Source organism: Filicampus tigris, chromosome 18, assembly GCF_054856515.1.
Source record: "Filicampus tigris isolate MCC_2025a chromosome 18, RoL_Ftig_1.0, whole genome shotgun sequence".
NCBI classification, from domain to species: domain Eukaryota; kingdom Metazoa; phylum Chordata; class Actinopteri; order Syngnathiformes; family Syngnathidae; genus Filicampus; species Filicampus tigris.
In genome coordinates this window covers 13,891,323-13,910,000 of record NC_141234.1, presented here as the reverse complement: position 1 = coordinate 13,910,000, position 18,678 = coordinate 13,891,323, and the positions used below count along the sequence as shown (strand labels likewise).

The 18,678-nt window shown below is 47.3% G+C and overlaps 1 protein-coding gene across 3 annotated transcripts; it reads right to left on the bottom strand.

Moving 5' to 3' along the window:
* Nucleotides 1–10,916: 10,916 nt before the first annotated feature.
* Nucleotides 10,917–16,596, bottom strand: LOC147132641 (major histocompatibility complex class I-related protein 1-like). Of its 3 annotated transcripts, XM_086014623.1 has the most exons (6): nt 15,872–16,596; nt 14,568–14,834; nt 13,985–14,263; nt 12,633–12,944; nt 12,456–12,575; nt 10,917–12,358 (listed from the first exon to the last, which is right to left on the bottom strand). In XM_086014623.1, the coding sequence occupies exons 1-6, from the start codon at nt 15,936–15,938 to the stop codon at nt 12,213–12,215; spliced, it is 1,191 nt and encodes a 396-aa protein (XP_085870749.1). In that variant the 5' UTR covers nt 15,939–16,596; the 3' UTR covers nt 10,917–12,212. The 3 variants fall into 3 exon arrangements, with proteins under 3 accessions (XP_085870749.1, XP_085870748.1, XP_085870747.1); XM_086014622.1 differs by lacking the exons at nt 13,985–14,263; nt 14,568–14,834; nt 15,872–16,596 and having other exon boundaries at nt 10,917–12,259; nt 12,338–12,358; nt 12,633–13,956; XM_086014621.1 differs by lacking the exons at nt 13,985–14,263; nt 14,568–14,834; nt 15,872–16,596 and having other exon boundaries at nt 12,633–13,962.
* Between the last annotated feature and the right edge of the window lie 2,082 nt (nt 16,597–18,678).

Below are 18,678 nucleotides of genomic sequence, written 5' to 3'. Positions count from 1 at the left end.
AAAATAACTGCCTGAGTGTTTCTTTTACCTGGTTAATGGGACTTCAGCTCCTGAACCTCTGCGCACTCCGTCGGCAAATTGTCCAAAAACTCACAAGTTCAATGCATGGGAGGATTGTGAAGCTGCTCTCAAAGAAGTTAAAACGTCACTTGACCTGTTAAGATGTATTTGATTGAAATAGCTTTTGATTTCAGCAAGTGTGACCTCCCAATGCTGAAAACTTAACAAAGGACTACTTTCAGTTTATTACAACTCATGAAATGTCTTCATTGTATGTAATTGGCAATTTGTCTTTGTTTTTTTGTCAAAAAGAATATCATCATTGGGTTGGTTTGTACAAAAAGTTATTCTTTGATGGTCAATGACTTCATGCTGAGTGCATTTGCATTGACTGTTCAGGAAAATCTGAGAAAAATACCTGTTGGATAATCATTTGGAACACAGTATAGCTCAGACCATTTCAAATTGAGGTGACAAAAAGTATCATTGAAATAAATGTTCAGCGTGCTGCACTTTGATGACTTTGCTGAAATGACCTGCAGCTTATGATGGCGTCTTTTCTGGCTTCTTTCGTCCCTGCAGATGTAATAGCAGGAAGGTAGCGCAACTGTCTCAGCCTAGATTACAAACATCAGGTTAGCCGAATGCCACATCCCTTAAATTGGCACAATTATCTATCGTTTAGTAGCTGACTGAGCATTGCACATTAGCTCCAATAGCTCCGTCGTCACGGGCACCACACCTTGACGTTCTTCTTCTACTCAACAATATGAATGGATATGGCCAGAATGGCGGGAAGACGATAAAACCACATTTTGTTGAAATACCATTGAGTGTTGCTGCCAACATTTGGAAGACAACTTAAAGCTGGTCTATTTGGCAGGCCCCACACATGAAGGTTAAAAAAAATAAAAAATGAATAATAATAATAATAATAATAATAATAATAATAGGCACCATCGGTCAAGAACCCAGTTGTCCGAAACAAAACACGTTTTAAGGTGCAGTAGCTGTTAAAAAGGCCGGGTTCTTTCTTATTTATGTTGTTATAGTACCCTCTAGTGGTTAGCCTGTTAGTGTAATTTAATTTGAGTTAGGCATGTTTTGGTCACCTATTTCAAGACCCGCGATAACTACCAGATGAAAGTCACCGTAACACGTTTAAACATTCCATCCAAGTCGATCCAATTTACAAGGTGTGCGTGCATCAGCATGTAAGTGACTCAATATAAAGTGCCTTTTTTGTGATTGCGTTTTGTGGACATTTCAGTTGATATCGCTCGTACTGTTTTGAACTTTGTGTATGGTTACGACCGCAGCAAATTGGTGTCGTGTTGACGAGGCATTTCATTGCAGCTGCTCATGTTTTTTCATTTGTATTTTGTTCGACAGAAACCACACCCATGTCCAAGCCAATTAAAGATTGCAGGGACAAAACTGTTTTGATTATATTGCTCACCTGGACAGTATTTTAATGTTCTAACCGGACACACTGCAGCAGTTATCTCTCTCATAAACGTCTGAAACCCAGTCATACCCACAAATGTTTTTCAGTAGCCCTACGCTGGATCTCGACCTACTTGAGCATTGTAGCACTTCCATCTTTGAATTACTGTAAATATCGATCGATACTTAAAATTGAGCACTCTGGATATCTGCATATCCATATTTTGGTATCGATCCACCCATCCCTACTGTGGATAAAGAATACTACTTGGGCGCTACTCGTGAGAGTGTGTCTCACCTCCATAGTTAACTTTACACCTGCTGCTGACGCCGCGTGGCTTGCACACATCGAGGGAAGAAGAGGCGGCTCGACTGTCGCACATGTTAAGCGTCCAAGCGCCACTTGAAAGGGCTTCGTCTTGCATTCAAAAATGAATCCTAAGTAACAGCAGGTGAGGGCAGACACACCATGATGAGGAAACGTGCCATCTTCTGCGTTAATGGGGCCAGGCACGGCTCCAGGAATTTTTGTTTTCTTGCTTGACCAATACAAAGGAGGGGCTGAGAAAATCATTTATGAATAGATTTGAGTGTGTCAATTAAAATAGTGGAGGGGTTTAACTGTGGCCACAACAACGATTTCTGACGGGGCCCTAGCGCCCCCTAGCCCTGGTGTAGCGCCATGGCGGAATGTGGCCGTTCCAAAATCCAGGCCGCAAGTCGAAAATAAAATAAGTGGCAATTTGGACCGTCACAGATGGACCTTTCCATAGTGAACGGAGTGCAGTTAAGATAAATACATGACATTGTCTATTTTCTGGAAGGTGCTGTAGGAAATGTTTTAGGTGAGTTCTATCAATTCATTACAAGCGTTCATCTTCCACAACAAAAAAAAAAGCATAGCGGACATCAAGAAATCAGGCTCGATGAGCTTTGGAGCAAGGTGCAAATTGTGTTGCCACGGTGTTGACAGGAAGAGAAAAGAAATAGGGGATATCTTCCTAGTAGAGTTAAGAACTTCCTGCAAGCTCGTTTCTATACGCACACAGCCTGTTTAAACTTTTGATTTAAATCCAGTCCTGTACATTTTTTTTTCACTTTGTACGCACAGGTCACTTGTATTATACTTTAAAGAATAGGCCAATACATTTGCAGTTTATCTTTAAGAACTGTTTATTTTTGAAGCATTCAAGCGGGATTTTTGACTTAAAGCGAGGATAAGTGCTTCAGACAGTAGATGGGTTTATGCGCAACAACTTATTTGAATTGTTAAGTAGTAGGGATGTAACGATTTATCGAAAATCGATATACAGTAAATGCTTCAAATATGCACCGGTGTAAAAATAGAAAAGAATCGATTCGCAACGCCCTGTTAACTCGAGCCGCTCTCTCATGCCATGCTCGTCTGTAAAGCACGTGCAGTAGTGGTAATCATCAAACAGAAGCATTGTGGGTAACAGTGTCATGGCTACCCGAGTGAAAGTTAACAGAATCCGAAAGTCACGTTTCACAAAATGACCTACAACTGTCACGTGAGGATCGGGGTTTGGACCCATTCGCAGATATGACACGGAAGTTGAAGAGTAAAAAGTCTTTATCAAGAAAAATACAAAGTAACTACAGAGATCAGGACTGGAAGAGAGTTCGCATCCTCACTCTAAGAAGGTGTGACGCACTGACAATGTGTCAGTGTGTAACTCAAAGATTGAAACTGTAAGACTTCAGACTCGGTTGCCAACTTTCTTACTCCTAAATAAGGGACAGGTGCACGGTGCCACGGTGGTGTGAGCATGATGTATGAATTTGGGATTTTTTTTCTCTAATTTTCACGTTAATGCTGAAACCACATTGTGTTTCTCACAGGACAGCGACGATATGTCACCTCATATGAAACCTCATATGAAACCACAATTTGGCGCTTTTCATCAAAAAACGGGTGTAAGAAATCTGAAATGTAAAAGAGGAGTGCGACTCACCAAATGTATTTTTTCCACGGATATTTCTGGCTGCTTTTGACTGACTCAAGCAGTCTTCTGTCATTTTGCGCAGCCAGAGAGAAGTCCTGACATGACAGGTGGAGTGATTGCCGCTTGTTCTGAGATTGACGCTTTATCTGATCCAGGATCTGTCATGTGTAGTACCGAGAGTTTCCATTAGGAGCGCGGTAATGTGCTATCACTGTTTAAGAACCAGCATTGTATGTTCGAGCAAGCAAGTATACAAGTAAAAGACATTGAGCTGCCAACCCGTCTGTGTCCGTCGTTATTGACAATCGATCGCCATCCAAAGCTTTACTAAAAACATCATATATTACAGGATCGGTAGATTGCAGTTTTCCGTATTTGCCAGAGTTGAAGAGTTGGGACATTTGAGTATGGGACAAGCCAAATCAGCCCAAAATACGGGACGTCCCGGCTAATACGGGACAGTCGGCGACCCTACTTCAAGTTCAGACCTATATGACATCATAAAGGTCAAAGCATAAAAGGACCAAAGCAACTGCAGGGATACTGATACATCACGTAAACAACCATCCATCCATCCATCCACCCATCCATCCATTATCTTCCGCTTATCCGAGGTCGGGTCCCGGAGGCAGCAGCTTCAGCAGGGAGGCCCAGACTTCCCTCTCCCCAGCCACATCTTGCAGCTCTTCCATAGGGATCCCAAGGCGTTCCCAGGCAAGCCGGCAGACATAGTCTCTGCGGCGTGTTCTGGGTCGTCCTCGGGGTCTCCTGCCGATGGGACATGCCCGGAACACCTCACCAGGGAGGTGTCCAGGAGGCATCCTTATCAGATGCCCGAGCCACCTCAACTGGCTCCTCTCAATGCGGAGGAGCAGCGGCCAGACTCTGAGTCCCTCCCGGATGGCCGAACTTTTCACCCTATCTCTAAGGGAGAGCCCGGACACCCTGCGAAGGAAACCCATTTCGGCCGCTTGTATCCGAGATCTTGTTCGTGTTCTCGGTCATGACCCATAGGTGAGAGTAGGAACGTAGATTGACCGGTAAATTTAGAGCTTTGCCTTTCGGCTGAGCTCCTTCTTCACCACGACAGACCGATACAGGGTCCGCATCACTGCAGACGCTGCACCGATCCGCCTGTCGATCTCCCGTTCCATCCTACCCTCACTCGCAAACAAGACCCCAAGACACTTGAACTCCTCCACTTGGGGCAGAATCCCATCCCCGACCTGGAGAGGGCACGCCACCCTTTTCCGACTGAGGACCATCATCTCAGGTTTGGATCGAACGCCTTCTCCAAGTCCACAAAACACATGTAGACTGGTTGGGCACACTCCCAAGCTCCCTCGAGGACCCTGCTGAGGGTGTAGAGATGGTCCACTGTTCCACGGCCGGGACGAAAACCACATTGCTCCTCCTGAATCCGAGATTCGACCTTCCGACGGAACCTCCTCTCCGGTACCCCTGAGTAGACCTTACCGGGGAGGCTGAGAAGTGCGATCCCTCTGTAGTCGGAGCACACCTACCGGTCCCCCTTCTTTAAAAGGGGGACCACCGCCCCGGTCTGCCAATCCAGAGGCACTGTCCCCGATGTCCACGCAAAGTTGTAGAGGCATGTCAACCATGACAGCCCCTCAACATCCAGAGCCTTTGTGAACTCCGGGCGGATCTCATCTACCCCCCGGGGCTTTGCCACCGAGGAGCTTTTCGACTACCTCGGTTACTTCAACCCCAGAGATGGGAGAGCCCACCTCAGAGTCTCCAGGCTCTGCTTCCTCAGTGGAAGGCGTGTCGGTGGAATTGAGGAGGTCTTTGAAGTCTTCTCCCCACCGACCCACAACGTCCCGAGTTGAGGTCAGCAGCACCCCATCTCCACTATAAACAGTGTTAATGGTGCACTGCTTTCCCCTCCTGAGACGCCGGATGGTGGACCAGAATTTCCTGGAAGCCGTCCGGAAGTCATTTTCCATGGCCTCCCCGAACTCCTCCCACAACCCGAGCTTTTGCCTCAGCAACCGCCAGAGCTGCACTCTGCTTGGCCAGCCGGTACCCGTCAGCTGCTTCCGGAGTCCCGCAGGCCAAAAAGGCCCGATAGGACTCCTTCTTCAGCTGGACAGCATCCCTTACCGCTGGTGTCCACCCGCGGGTTCGGGGATTGCCGCCACGACAGGCGCCGACCACCTTGCGGCCACAGCGGCCACGATCGGAATCGGCCGCCTCAACAATGGAGGCACGAAACATGGTCCACTCGGACTCGATGTCCCCCGCCGCCCCCGGGACGTGGGCAAAGTTCTGCCGCAGGTGGGAGTTGAAACTCCTTCTGCCAGACGTTCCCAGCAAACCCTCACAATACGTTTGGGTCTGCCAGGTCGGACCAGCATCTTCCCCCACCGTTGGAGCCAACTCACCACCAGATGGTGATCAGTTGACAGCTCCGCCCCTCTCTTCACCAGAGTGTCCAAAACATGCGGCCGCAAATCCGATGATACAACTACAAAGTCGATCATCGAACTGCGGCCTAGGGTATCCTGGTGCCAAGTACACATATGGACACCCTTATGTTTGAACATGGTGTTCGTTATGGACAATCTGTGACGAGCACAGAAGTCCAGTAACCGAACACCGCTCGGGTTCAGATCCGGGGGGGCCGTTCCTCCCAATCACGCCCCTCCAGGTCTCACTGTCACTGCCCATGTGAGCATTGAAGTCCCCCAGCAGAACGATGGAGTCCCCAGGTGGAGCGCTCTCCAGCACACCCTCCAAGGACTCCAAAAAGGGTGGGTACTCTGCACTGCTGTTTGGTGCGTATGCACAGACAACAGTCCCCCCACCCTAAGGCGGAGGGAGGCTACCCTCTCGTCCACCGGGGTAAACCCCAATGTACAGGCGTCGAGCCGGGGGGCAATCAGTAGGCCCACACCTGCACGGCGCCTCTCACCTTGGGCAACTCCAGAGCGGAAGAGTGTCCAACCCCTCTCGAGAGGACTGGTACCAGAGCCCAAGCGATGTGTGGAGGTGACTATATCTAGTCGGAACTTCTCAGCCTCACACACCAGCTCGGGCTCCTTCCCTGCCAGAGAGGTGACATTCCATGTCCCAAGAGCTCATTTCTGCTGCCGGGGATCGGATCGCCAAGGTCCCTGCCTATATCCGCCGCCCAGCTCGCATGGCACCCGACCCATTTGGCCCCTCCCACCGGTGGTGAGCCCATGGGAAGGGGGACCCAAGTTGCCTTTTTGGGCTGAGCCCGGCCGGGCCGCATGGGTGCAGGCCCGGCCACCAGGCGCTCGCCATGGAGCCCCACCTCCAGGCCTGGCTCCAGAGGGGGGCCCCGGTGACCCGCGTCCGGGCAAGGGAAACTGGAGTCCATAAATGTTTTTCATCATAAGGGGTCTTTTGAGCCGTGCTTAGTCTGGTCCCTCACCTAGAACCTGTTTGCCATGGGTGACCCTGCCAGGGGCATAAAGCCCCAGACAACCTAGCTCCTAGGATCATTGGGACACGCAAACCCCTGCACCACGGTAAGGTGACGGCTCATGATCACCTCCACAAAATCAAAAATACCGTGGCGATTGCTCCTCCACTTTCACAAGCTGAAGCGGACAAGAGCGTGAATGCGCACACGAACCCCGACTGGTTATAATTCGGACATTTAGCGACGCTAAACTCGTGTCTCAGTAGGGAGAAAGACGGCGGCTTGCAGCAGCAGCATGGGCAGATTGGAGACCCCCGCTTCCCTCCCCGGCTAAAGGTAGGATTGAGCGGCTAATAGCAGCAACTAGCTTCAGGCCTTTAACACAAAAGGCGTTAGCACAACAACATTAGCTCCTTACTGTCCACCCAGCGTGTGGAGGTGAAGATGAGCCTGTGTCTTCATGTCGCCTCGCAAGCAGTGGCGTGCGGTGTCCCTGTCTGCTTGCTCGCAGTCGCAATCTGCCTGAGTGAAGCGGCGTGAGAGTGACGAAAGCCCTCATCGAACAGCGAACAAAAGGTTTCGGCGAGGCCGACTGCACAGACCAGTGTGGCCGCATTGGTATGGAGTAAGATCGCTGTCAAAAAGGCATATCGGTGATTAAAAGATTTGCATCCGTAATAGTAAAAGGCATATCCGTGATTAAGGATTCATATCCGTAATAGTAATAATTTGTGAGTACAAATCAAAATTGTGAGGGTTTGACTTCTTTTCTTGAGAGTACGAATCAAATTGTGAGGGTTTGACTGCTTTTCTTGTGAGTACGAATAAAAACTGTGAGTGCCGTTGTTGTGTGAATACAACTCTCGCTTCTGTGACTACGAATCTTCACCACGCACGAATTGCCAGTTTACGACGAATCACTTTTGTGAGGACGAATCTGCACAACATGCAAATTAGGATGACGTCACGCAGAACACAGGCAGGTCCGAAGGGGAGCTAATCGATCCGCGATTCCTCTCCCCGCGCATGCGTAGAGAAGAAAACAAAGATGGCGAACGCGAGCGGATCGGACGGCGCTTCCGGCGGCTCAGGAGACGCGTTTTCACAGCAGGTAAAGTCAGCAACGTGTATATCCAATTTATTAATATGGATTCCAGAACGTCGTTCTGTCTCAAATAATATCTTTGGACTCAGGCTTACGGCGATAGATTGCAATCTAATGATGCGTTTCACTGTTAGCATTAGTACTTGGCTAATGTAGCTCTGTTTTCAACGTGTCTATGTACCCACAATTTATCACGTCGACAAAAATGTCGAAAATTGTATTTTCCACCATTTCGGTGGAGTCTGGGAGAGGGAGGTCAAAGCAGTGAAAGTGGTTCTCAACTTCGCACTTGGAGGACAGGTCCCGCCACTGTGTTGGTTGAAGTCGAAGCGATCCTAAACTCTAAACCGTTGGGATACACAAGTAGTGACCTGGCTGACCTGGATCCCATCACGCTCAACTCCCTCCTCATGGGGCGCCCTGACGCGGCTCTTCCACTCGCCACCTATGGTTCAACCGATGACATCAGTGATCGTACATGGAGGTACAGTCAGGCCATGGCTGACCAGTTTTGGAGGAGCTACACCTCAGAGTATCTTCCCAACCTGCAAGGCCGTCGCAAACGGCAAAGAGAACGCAGTAACTTGGAGGCTGGCACTCCTGTCATGATAGTGGATCCAGCGCTACCCAGAGCGCATTGGCTCCTGGGCAGAGTGAAGACGGTCCTCGGGGGAAGGGATGGGAGAGTCCGCTCAGCTATGGTGGACACCGGCCATAGAACCTACCACCGACCAGTGGCTCGCCTAATCGAGCTTCCCCCTCACTCTGACCCTTCCCCCTTGATAGCAAACCTTCAACCTTCATTTATATAACTGATTTCCTTCCCGTAACTCAGGGGGCGGCTGTTCTGAAGGTTTGCATGTTTGTGAAATTACTGTTTAAGTTCTGCTGTATTGTTATCCTGAGTTGAATTATTTCTTTGAGTACTGTTTGCCTTTAACGTTGGTGTGGCGCATGTATTGGACTATGGACTATAAACTGATTTCATTGGTTACGGGATGGCTCGCGCGATGCGATTGATGACGTCAGAGCTCACGCGCCTGAACAGAAAAAAAGTGTAGTGATGTAGTGATGGGCATAACAGTTCTTTTAAGTGAACTGAATCATTAGAATCAGTTCATCAAAAAGAATCGTTCAAAAGAACCATTCACCGAATCATTCAGCATATATATATTTATATATGTATATATACATATATATGTATATATATATATGTGTTTATATATATATATGTATGTATATATATATATATATATATATATATATGTATATGTATTTATATAGGCGGCACGGTGGTCGACTGGTTAGCACGTCCGCCTCACAGTTCAGAGGTCGTGGGTTCGATCCCAGCCCCGGCCTCCCTGTGTGGAGCTTGCATGTTCTCCCCGTGCCAGCGTGGGTTTTCTCCGGGTACTCCGGTTTCCTCCGGTTGATTGGACTCTCTAAATTGCCCCTAGGTGGTGTGGTTGTTTGTCTCCGTGTGCCCTGCGATTGGCTGGCAACCAATTCAGAGTGTCCCCCGCCCACTGCCCGAAGACAGCTGGGATAGGCTCCAGCACGCCCCGCGACCCTTGTGAGGAGAAGCGGTATAGATAATGGATGGATATATATATATATATAGATATATTGTCCACACCTGATGTTCTACGTATTATAATTATAATTGGTGCGTTTTGGATTATCGTTGCTAACAAAAACGTTTGCATTGATGTACTGTAATCACGTCAGGCAATAGTCGTATTTGTGTTTGGTGACAATGCACCGGACTTTCCAAAAAAAACACAAACACTCAAATATTCAAAAAACCATTTTCATAACCATTATCATCATGGTTATAATAACGGTGATAAATACCAACAACAACAATAATCGCAGTAGACACTATGCCTCCATAGATAAACGTTTGTTATTTCGGAGGACATAAGACACGGCCGTCACGCGCCCGGTGTATTTTTGTTTTCACACGTTACGAAGTGCAGGCTTGTCAAATGAAGCGGATGACTACATGTCTGGTTCAACGTTCTGTTGCGCTGAAACAAAAACAAGAATTAATAAAACACTCGGCACCAAACAAGATTTGAAATAAAAGTACAATTTAATGGCAAACCAACATTATGATGATCGCACCACGTTATAGTTGCAGTAGACAGAGAGGATAACAATATTTAAGTGTATTGTAATAAATGTTTTCAAATAAAGTTGTCGCCTGTCCACAACAACGTCATCTCCCAGCTGCTGCAGACCGGGGCGCCTCATCACGATCTGGCGAGGTACTTTTAAGTTTGTCAGAGTTCTGATTTGTTTTCATGCGCTTGCCCCCGGTACTTGGATGGGCTTAACATTAGCCGTGATCTAGGAGAAACGGATGCCAAAGAAAGCTTGACCCCGCGAGCACGAAAGGAGTGGTGTTGGTGAGTGGTTCCTTCCTTGGCGAATCGCGAATCATTCATAGCAAAACTCAGTTCACCCACTGACCGCATGGAGTTCTCGTTCGCGTGAACGAGAAGCGGCGGCGACACGTTCACTCGCCGAATCGTTGGTGAACGGGAAATGACATCAGTGATTCCTTCGTGAAGGCCAATGGCGTGGCAGTATGTTCAGTAAATCCCGTTTACATCTGACGTTGGCTGCTGATTGGTCGATCGCGAAGATTGACAACATGCGCGTGGCTGGATAGGGCGCTCGGATCCACCTGCTATTCCCCGCACACATCCACAAGGAGGACTTTCCCCATCGTTAGCTTCAGTTCATGAGCACCACCAACCCGGGCAACGTTTTGGTACCATTCAGTATTAATTAAGGACATTGAGTTTAAATTGCAATTGGGCTGAATTATCATTCTAAATATAGATTAAATTTGTATGATTGACAATTGAATATCCGTTGCATTATTTTGCCAAAGTGTTTAATATTATTGTTATTCTGATTACGACTCGTTGCTTCCTCTAAAGTTACATTACAGTAAAATATAGTGACAAATAAGGAGTTGAGATTATTTGTTTATTCATTTGGTGAATAGTTTAATCCCCCTCACGTAAACATACAGTCCTCTACAGGCTCCGGCGCACGCGTTAAAAACAAAATGAAAAACCAATACAAATGTTTACCTTAGTTTTATTTGGCACAGAGTTTTCCCCCAAGTTTACTCACATGATTTCACTCTCTTCTACATTAAAAAAAAAAGGCGCCCAAGAAAAGTGAAATATGTTTACAAGTATTACTCTTAGCATTTATAGCTAGTTTGAGAGTATTAGTGCCACTCAGCACAGCGTTTAGTTTTGGGTTCAATTTTCAAAAATGCACTGAACATTTATAGCTAAAAAATAAATCATGGCCACAGTGTCTCCTTCAATTTCAATGACTCCATCATTTATAAACAATTCAGGGATGCTGGTACGAGCTGCAAAGTTTAATACAAGTGGACTGTACTTTCATCTTGACTGCCTTTATCATTCTTTTGAGCATACCCTAAATGATGAAGCTGTGAGACACCTATGGTATTTAAAATGAAAAAAACCCGGTGCGATTATGCCACGATGGACATATGATCCGATACGTCGACTAACTGCGGCCACCGGTGGCGATTAGTCGACGAGCAAAATAATCGTTTGTGGCAGCCCTACTGGAATGGCTTGCACCAAACATCATTGCGTATTGCGTTTGTGGATGGCTGCAGCGCCACACGAGCGCACAGAGACATTTTTGAAAAAATCGGGAACTGAAAATCCAATCGGGGCTTGAGTGCATCGTTACATCCCTATGAAGTAGGTTTTTGCGTGTGTGAATGTTCAAACTGAGCATACCGTGGACTCACAATAAGAAGTACAGGAATAAGGCCTCTGCATCGTTTTGATGAACACTTGGGCCGACTACGTGACTGTATTTGAAGGTTGAAGCTACTTGGAGAGCTAAAGCAAGAATTTCTTCAGATTCAACCTCTTCATTCTTCTTGGCGTCCAAAAGTTTGACAACCGCTGTTTAGGATGAGAGGGGAGGCAAACCAGCAATGCAAAAATGTGACATCAACCCACCGCAGCGAGTGAACTGCTTGGTCCCCAAAAAGATGATTTCAAACGGAAAAAAGTCCAAGACAGAATGAAGAAAGAACTCAAACAAATCCCCACCCCCCCCCCACCCCCCACTACACAAAAGCAAGCAAAAACGTTGATCAGTTACCACCAGGAAGAATAAATGCTGTTTCTGTTTTCAAAGCCAAGCGTGACGGGAAAGCGCTTGGACGGAGACGCCTCTCTCGCGTTGCGTCAGCTAACTCACTCGCGTCTCACTCGGAAGCGGGCCCGGGGGCGAGCTCCGAAGGGGCGTGGGCAGCTGCAAAGACAGCGAGAGACGAAGACCGCTTTGCAGCAAAGCTGGACATCAGAGCTTGACAGGAAGCGTTTGACTTACAAGCTGCGGTGTACTTGGATGCTAGGGAAAAAGAGGAAGAAAGTGTCCGTTTGTTTTGGTCCCAAATCGTGCACGGCGGCGGCGGCGGCGGCGGCAGGCACACATTGGCGTGGCTCACCTGCACCCGCTCGGCTTGTGTGCCGCTTGACAAAGAGGAGCGCGAGCAGCGGCAGAGCCAGCAGAGCGAGGAGCGCCAAGGGGACAGCGACGGCCAGCGTCGTCTTCCCGACTTCTTCCTCTGGACGAGAGCCAAGAGGAAGAGGTGAGAAGGACGACATCAGGCGAGGATTCTCACCTGCGATGATGCGCGCGTTGCTCAGGATGCTCCTTCCGTCCAGCTTGGTGACCATGTCGTCCTTGACGCCCGACAGCTGGAAGACGCATTCGTAGCGGCCCTCGTCCTCGGCCGCCAGCTGCGCTTTCAGGTGGGCCGTCGTCTGGAAGGTTCCGTCGTGGTTGGGGAGGGTCTCTCCCATCTCCACGTCCTCGTGGAGCTCCTCGCCGTCCTTCCTCCAGAAAAGGGCGGCTCTGGAGGGGTAGAACCCGCTGGCGTGGCAGGTGATGGCAGAGGACGGCGTCTTCTGCAGCAGGGACACCGCCGGGAGCTCTGCGCGGGGAGAGGCGGCCACAATGTGCCAGAGGACCAAAGGCGAGAGAACGAATGATGGAGAGGACGCGTGAGGGGACCAAAGATGGAGCGAATGTGCGGGAGCAGGATGATGACAGGACAAAATACGGATGCACATAATGTGTGAGAGGACCAAAGAAGCAAAGAACGAAAAGATGGAGACAAAGTGTGAAGGGACCAAAGATGGAGCGAATGTGCGGGAGCAGGATGATGACAGGACAAAATACGGATGCACATAATGTGTGAGAGGACCAAAGAAGCAAAGAACGAAAAGATGGAGACAAAGTGTGAAGGGACCAAAGATGGAGCGAATGTGCGGGAGCAGGATGATGACAGGACAAAATACGGATGCACATAATGTGTGAGAGGACCAAAGAGGCAAAGAACGAAAAGATGGAGACAAAGTGTGAAGGGACCAAAGATGGAGCGAATGTGCGGGAGCAGGATGATGACAGGACAAAATACGGATGCACATAATGTGTGAGAGGACCAAAGAAGCAAAGAACGAAAAGATGGAGACAAAGTGTGAAGGGACCAAAGATGGAGCGAACGTGTGGGAGCAGAATGATGGCAGGACAAAATATGGATGTACGTAGCATGTGAGAGGACCAAAGAAGGAAAGAACGAAAGAAAGTGTGGGATTAGAAAGAGGGAGACAATGTGTGAGCGCAAAAAAGATGGAGAGAAACGGGAGAGGAAGAAATGCACACGTCATTTGTGAGAGGGAAAAAGATAGGGACAAAAGTGAGAGGACAAAAGATGGAAAGACCGGAGATAGGTAGATAGTCAGAGGATGGGGAATCACAATGCGTGAGAGGACCAACGATGGAGATAAGTGTGAGAGGAGAATGATGGAGCGCAGGTGCGAGAGCGCAAAAGAAAAAAGTGAAAAGGGAACGAGCGTGAGATGATTGAAGATGGAATGTGTGAGAGGAGAAAGATGGAGACAATGTGTGAGGGGAAGGCAGCGAGTGCAGCTTGCAATGGCCGCCGTGTTGCTCCAGGGGGCGTGCTGCTACCTGTTCTCATCAGGACGTCCCTCCCATTGCTCACGTGCTTCTTCAAGTAAGAAGGACAAATCTCGGTATGGTAATGCTTCCAGTATTGAAGAGCGAAGTCCTGTTGGTCCCACTTGAGTTTGGTGGGGAAAGCTTGCGGCTGGACTGCGATCCATCTCAGCGTCTGCAAGTCAAACGACAGGAAGTCTTCTCCGTCGTAACTGATGTGAGTCCAACCGTCCACCTCGTCAGTCTCATCGTCCCATTCGCAGCCAGACATCCACTGGACCGTGTGAACACCTGACACAATCACACACACACACACGCACGCGCGCACACACACACACCCACACACACGCGCGCACACACACACACACACGCACACAAACACACACACACACACACGTTGAAGTGACGGCGCGTGCTGAGATAAGGTTGCGGGTGTTTGTTTTTTCGCAGCGTAATCTTTTTTTCAGATTTGAAAAATTTGATGAAGACAAAAAATGCTGGAAACGTCTCCCTTATGACCTCAGGTCACGCTTGCAAAAGAGTGTCTGAGCACATGAAATGTCTTTTTCTCGTCGAAAGTTGAAGGGAAACAAACCTCCAGTTTGGTTGAAGCTCTCTTTCCACTTTTCAATTCTGACTTTGTCACGCTGCTCATTACCAATACTGATCTTTGTGTTTCTCTCCCAGTAGTGCGGATCCTCGGCTGTGATTTTGTTCATCCAGTCCTGTTTGGCTTTCAGTTTCCTGCTCTTGCTGTCGTAGTGCGTAATCGGAACGTCGTCAACATAACCAACAGTCAAGAACTCTGGAAAGTTTGGAATCTGAGAGGAGGCTGTGTCAAAATACTTGAGCGAGTGAATCACTGAAAGAGAAAACAAAAACATTTTGTTTGTTTGATGTCCAAAAATCTTGCGCTCTTCATATCTGAAATGATTCTGTCTCGAGCTGAAACAACTCTCGACACCTTTATTTTGAAAGCAATGATTATGATTGAGTATATTTTGCCTTTGCCTTCATAAATGTGCTTTTTAAACATTTACAATTTCGACTTCCTTATTAAATAGATTCTACATATATTTTGTATGTCAAAAGCGATGATACGAGATGAACTCTGATGACCACATTCTCCGATTCTGGCAAGTGTGGAATATCGGAGATGACGCAGTTCGGAAATGAAGCACTAAATAAATCCAAAAAACAAAAACATGTTGTCTATTGGATGGCCAAGAAATCCCAACTATTCTAATTGGACATAATTGTGTGTCAAATTGAAACATTTCAAAACTACCTCCAGGAAACAATGATTTCAAACGGCAAAACTGTGTCCTGAGCAGTTGCAAGTGTTGCTTCCTTCAATCAATCACATTTTATTTATATAGCACTTTTCATACATAAAAATGCAACTCAAAGTGCTTTAAAACATTCAAAGCAAAACATAGAATTATCTTCAATCAAAAGAAAAGATAAATTATTTAAAAGTTGTTGAAAGCCAAACTAAAAAGGTGTGTCTTGAGCTTCCTCTTAAAAATATCAACAGTCTCTGCAGACCTGACGTCCTCTGGCAGGCTATTCCAAAGGTGAGGACCAAAATGGCTGAATGCAGCCTCGCCATGCATTTTGGTCCTCACCCTTGGAATAAATAAAAGGCCGGCGCCAGAGGACCTCAGGATCCGCGAGGGCTGGTATGATAAAAGCAAATCAGATAAATAAGATGGCCCAAGACCATTAACACATTTATAAACTAATAAAAGTACTTTAAAATCGATCCTGAAACACACAGGGAGCCAATGCAGCAATTTCAAAACTGGCGTAATGTGCTCCCGCCCTCTGGTTCTCGTTTCCCGGTCAAGTCAAGCTGTGAAAAAGAAGCTGATCGCGAGAGTCAAGTTGTGCACTTACCAGGCGTCACGCTGTGCATTTGCACCGCCACCACAAACACTCCAAACAAGTTCACCATCTTCCACATCTTCCGCTCCGTTCAGTCCAACCACAGCAAACTGAAAGAAGTCGCCCACCACCTCAGCTCGTGACACGGCAGCCTGGCGTGACGTCACCTGCGCGTCGCGTCGTCTTGTTCTGTGGCTCAAATGAAGTCGAGTGTGCGTAAAACGAGATGAGAAGAAGCACAGGTGTGGGGTTTTTTTTGCTTGCTTGCTTGCTTGTGCTGAAACGGCGACGCTTTCCTTCCTGCTGGTGGGAGACGTAAGAAGCAAGCGCTTGGTCCTTTCGGGGAAATCACGTGACCGGAGACGAGTTGACGTCCACGCCTCTTTCAGTGCCAATAAACGCACCCCATTGCATTACGAGTGGCATAAAAAAAGGAGTTTTAGCTGTGTTAAAGCAAACGTAATAAAACTCCCCACGGGTGTTATTTCCGAGGCCAACTTTGCAAAATAAACAGTTTGCTCTTTTGGCTGCGGCCACGAGAGAGCCATGAAAACGACAACGTTTGAATTCAACCAAGCCCTGATTCTTCTGCCGACTACGAAAGGCTGGAAACAGACTTCTTTTCCTGGCGATATTTTGCCAAATGAGGTGGCGAAAAGAGTGCGAACTGTGGCCCTGCAGTGTCCACGTCCAATTTGACAGACAGCCCGTGAAGAGAAAAGCGATTGGTCGACAATTTGACGCGTCCGAACGCTGTAAAGGGGAAGTGAAAGTGAAAGTGAAAGTGAACGTTTCCCGGCGCGAGGCGCACAATGCGCCAGCGAGGAGAACAGCTTGGACTGACATTCGTGCACTGAAAAAAATCAAGGTTGAATTGGCTCCATTTTATTTCCTCAAGTGGTTGCACAAAATCAAAACATTTCGAGAGATTTTCACACAATGTTCAACACTGCCCTCTGCTGTAATGCACAATATCACGTCCAACATAAACTACGTGCGAAATAAAGGTCACCAATTGAAATATCATCCATCCGTCCGTCCGTCCGTCCGTCCGTCCAGGATCTATACCGCTTTATGCTCACGAGGGTCGCGGGGGTGCTGGGGCCGATCCCAGCTGTCTTCGGGCAGTAGGCCGGGTACACCCTGAACTGGTTGCCAGCCAATCGCCGGGCAAATTGCAATGGCATGTCAAAGAAAATATACCACATCAGGTGCTACATTAGGTTCGATCAAAGCAGCGTTCATTGCTCGGTTACGCAGTAATGTCAATCAGACGATGCCTATTGCACTTTCGAGTATTCACAGACCGGTTACGCTAAATCACATTAAGTTGAAATATGTTTTCATACGTGTTTTTGTTGTCGGAGAAGTTACAGACCTTTGTTACGACAAATGCTGCCATTGGCACTTTTTGACATTTGTGTTGACACACGTAAACGGGGTTGCCTGTGTGTGTGTGTGAAATAGAAATCTTTGCTCTTCCTTGAGTCATGCAATTGTTTTCAAAAGGCTACCGGTGTCTCGGATTAACTTTCAAATGTAAGCCATTGTAGCGATGCGTCGGAATCGAGTCGTGGGGCTCTGAATCGGATCGGATCGTGAGCTACCCGTAGATTCCCACCCCGAGTCCCGGCCGTCGCAAGTACGATTTTGATTACAGTTTTGAGGCATCCATTTGCGTTGACCAACTTTTGTGTTCGATATCTGTCTGCATATCCACTTTTTGTGAATCGTTCTGCTAAGTGGTGTGCGGTGAACTTTTTCCCGACGTGAAAGATGCGCCTTGGCTCAGTGAAGGTCGAGAAGCAGCGCTTGACCGAAATATGACACAGTTGCCAGCCACACGAAGCATTCTCTTCTTTTTCGACTGCAGCTAGTTCGTTCATCGTAAAAGAATAACACTCCGGACAAAGTTGGCCAATCTTCTCAACTCCAGAGAGCCGGTCCAAGAAGTGCCACATCTGACAGCAGTGATGTGCCAGATGACAATCATAGATGACCATACAGGTACGTTGCTAGTTGCTCACTTTATTTTTAACATTCACTGACTAATGTTGATGAATTAGTTAGTAGTTGTAGGGATGTAAGTTCCGATTCCTTTCCGATTTCCAGTTTCCGATGTCCAGTTTCCGATGTTCAGTTTCCGATTTTCAGCTTCCGATTTTCAGTTTCCGATTTTCCATTCGATCTCTTACAAATTGCTACCATGCTTGTTGTTTCCCTGCACTAGTGTGGTTCTGCAGTAGAGATGGACCGATATGCTTTTTTCGGGGCCGATACCGATTAGTAGTAGTCAAGGAGGCCGATGACCGATATTAGGAGCCGATATTCATTTTCGGTAAAAAGGAAAAGATTGGCGTCAAAATCTAAAAACAAATGAAAACTCTTTCAGCTGTGTTGAAACGTCTTTAAGCATATGTTTATGGAACCATTTTTCAGATTCGCATACTGTGGATTTCTTACATTATTATTACAACAAGTCATTGTTGACAAGACACAGAACATTGTTGCTCTGAAATTCTCACAAAGAGTTCACGGAGCAGGCTCCATGTAGTTTTCCACAGTAAATGAAGTTCTCCCAAATTTCTAAATGGCAAATGTTACCCTTTGGCGTATCTTTGTTTTGATTTCAACTTAGTTTTAAATGTGCTCATGATTGATTTATTATTTATCGGCCCATCCCTATTCTGCAGCCATCCACAAACGCTGACACGCAATGATGTTTGGCGCAAGCGCATCATTTGATCCACACATTCAAAATGTGCTCTGCATCTGGAATGAAAAAAAAAACGTTCGGAGCATCCTTTTCTCGATACATT

What these genes read in the sequence shown, in the direction of transcription:
- LOC147132641 (XM_086014621.1), bottom strand. Translation starts at nt 13,680, where the DNA reads ATGACGTGTGCATTTCTTCCTCTCCCGTTTCTCTCCATCTTTTTTGCG. An exon ending in CAACGCGCGCATCATCGCAG is followed by an intron (nt 12,576 to 12,632) that starts GTGAGAATCCTC and finishes GCTCTCGTCCAG; the next exon opens with AGGAAGAAGTCGGGAAGACG. An exon ending in CACAAGCCGAGCGGGTGCAG is followed by an intron (nt 12,359 to 12,455) that starts GTGAGCCACGCC and finishes CTTTTTCCCTAG; the next exon opens with CATCCAAGTACACCGCAGCT.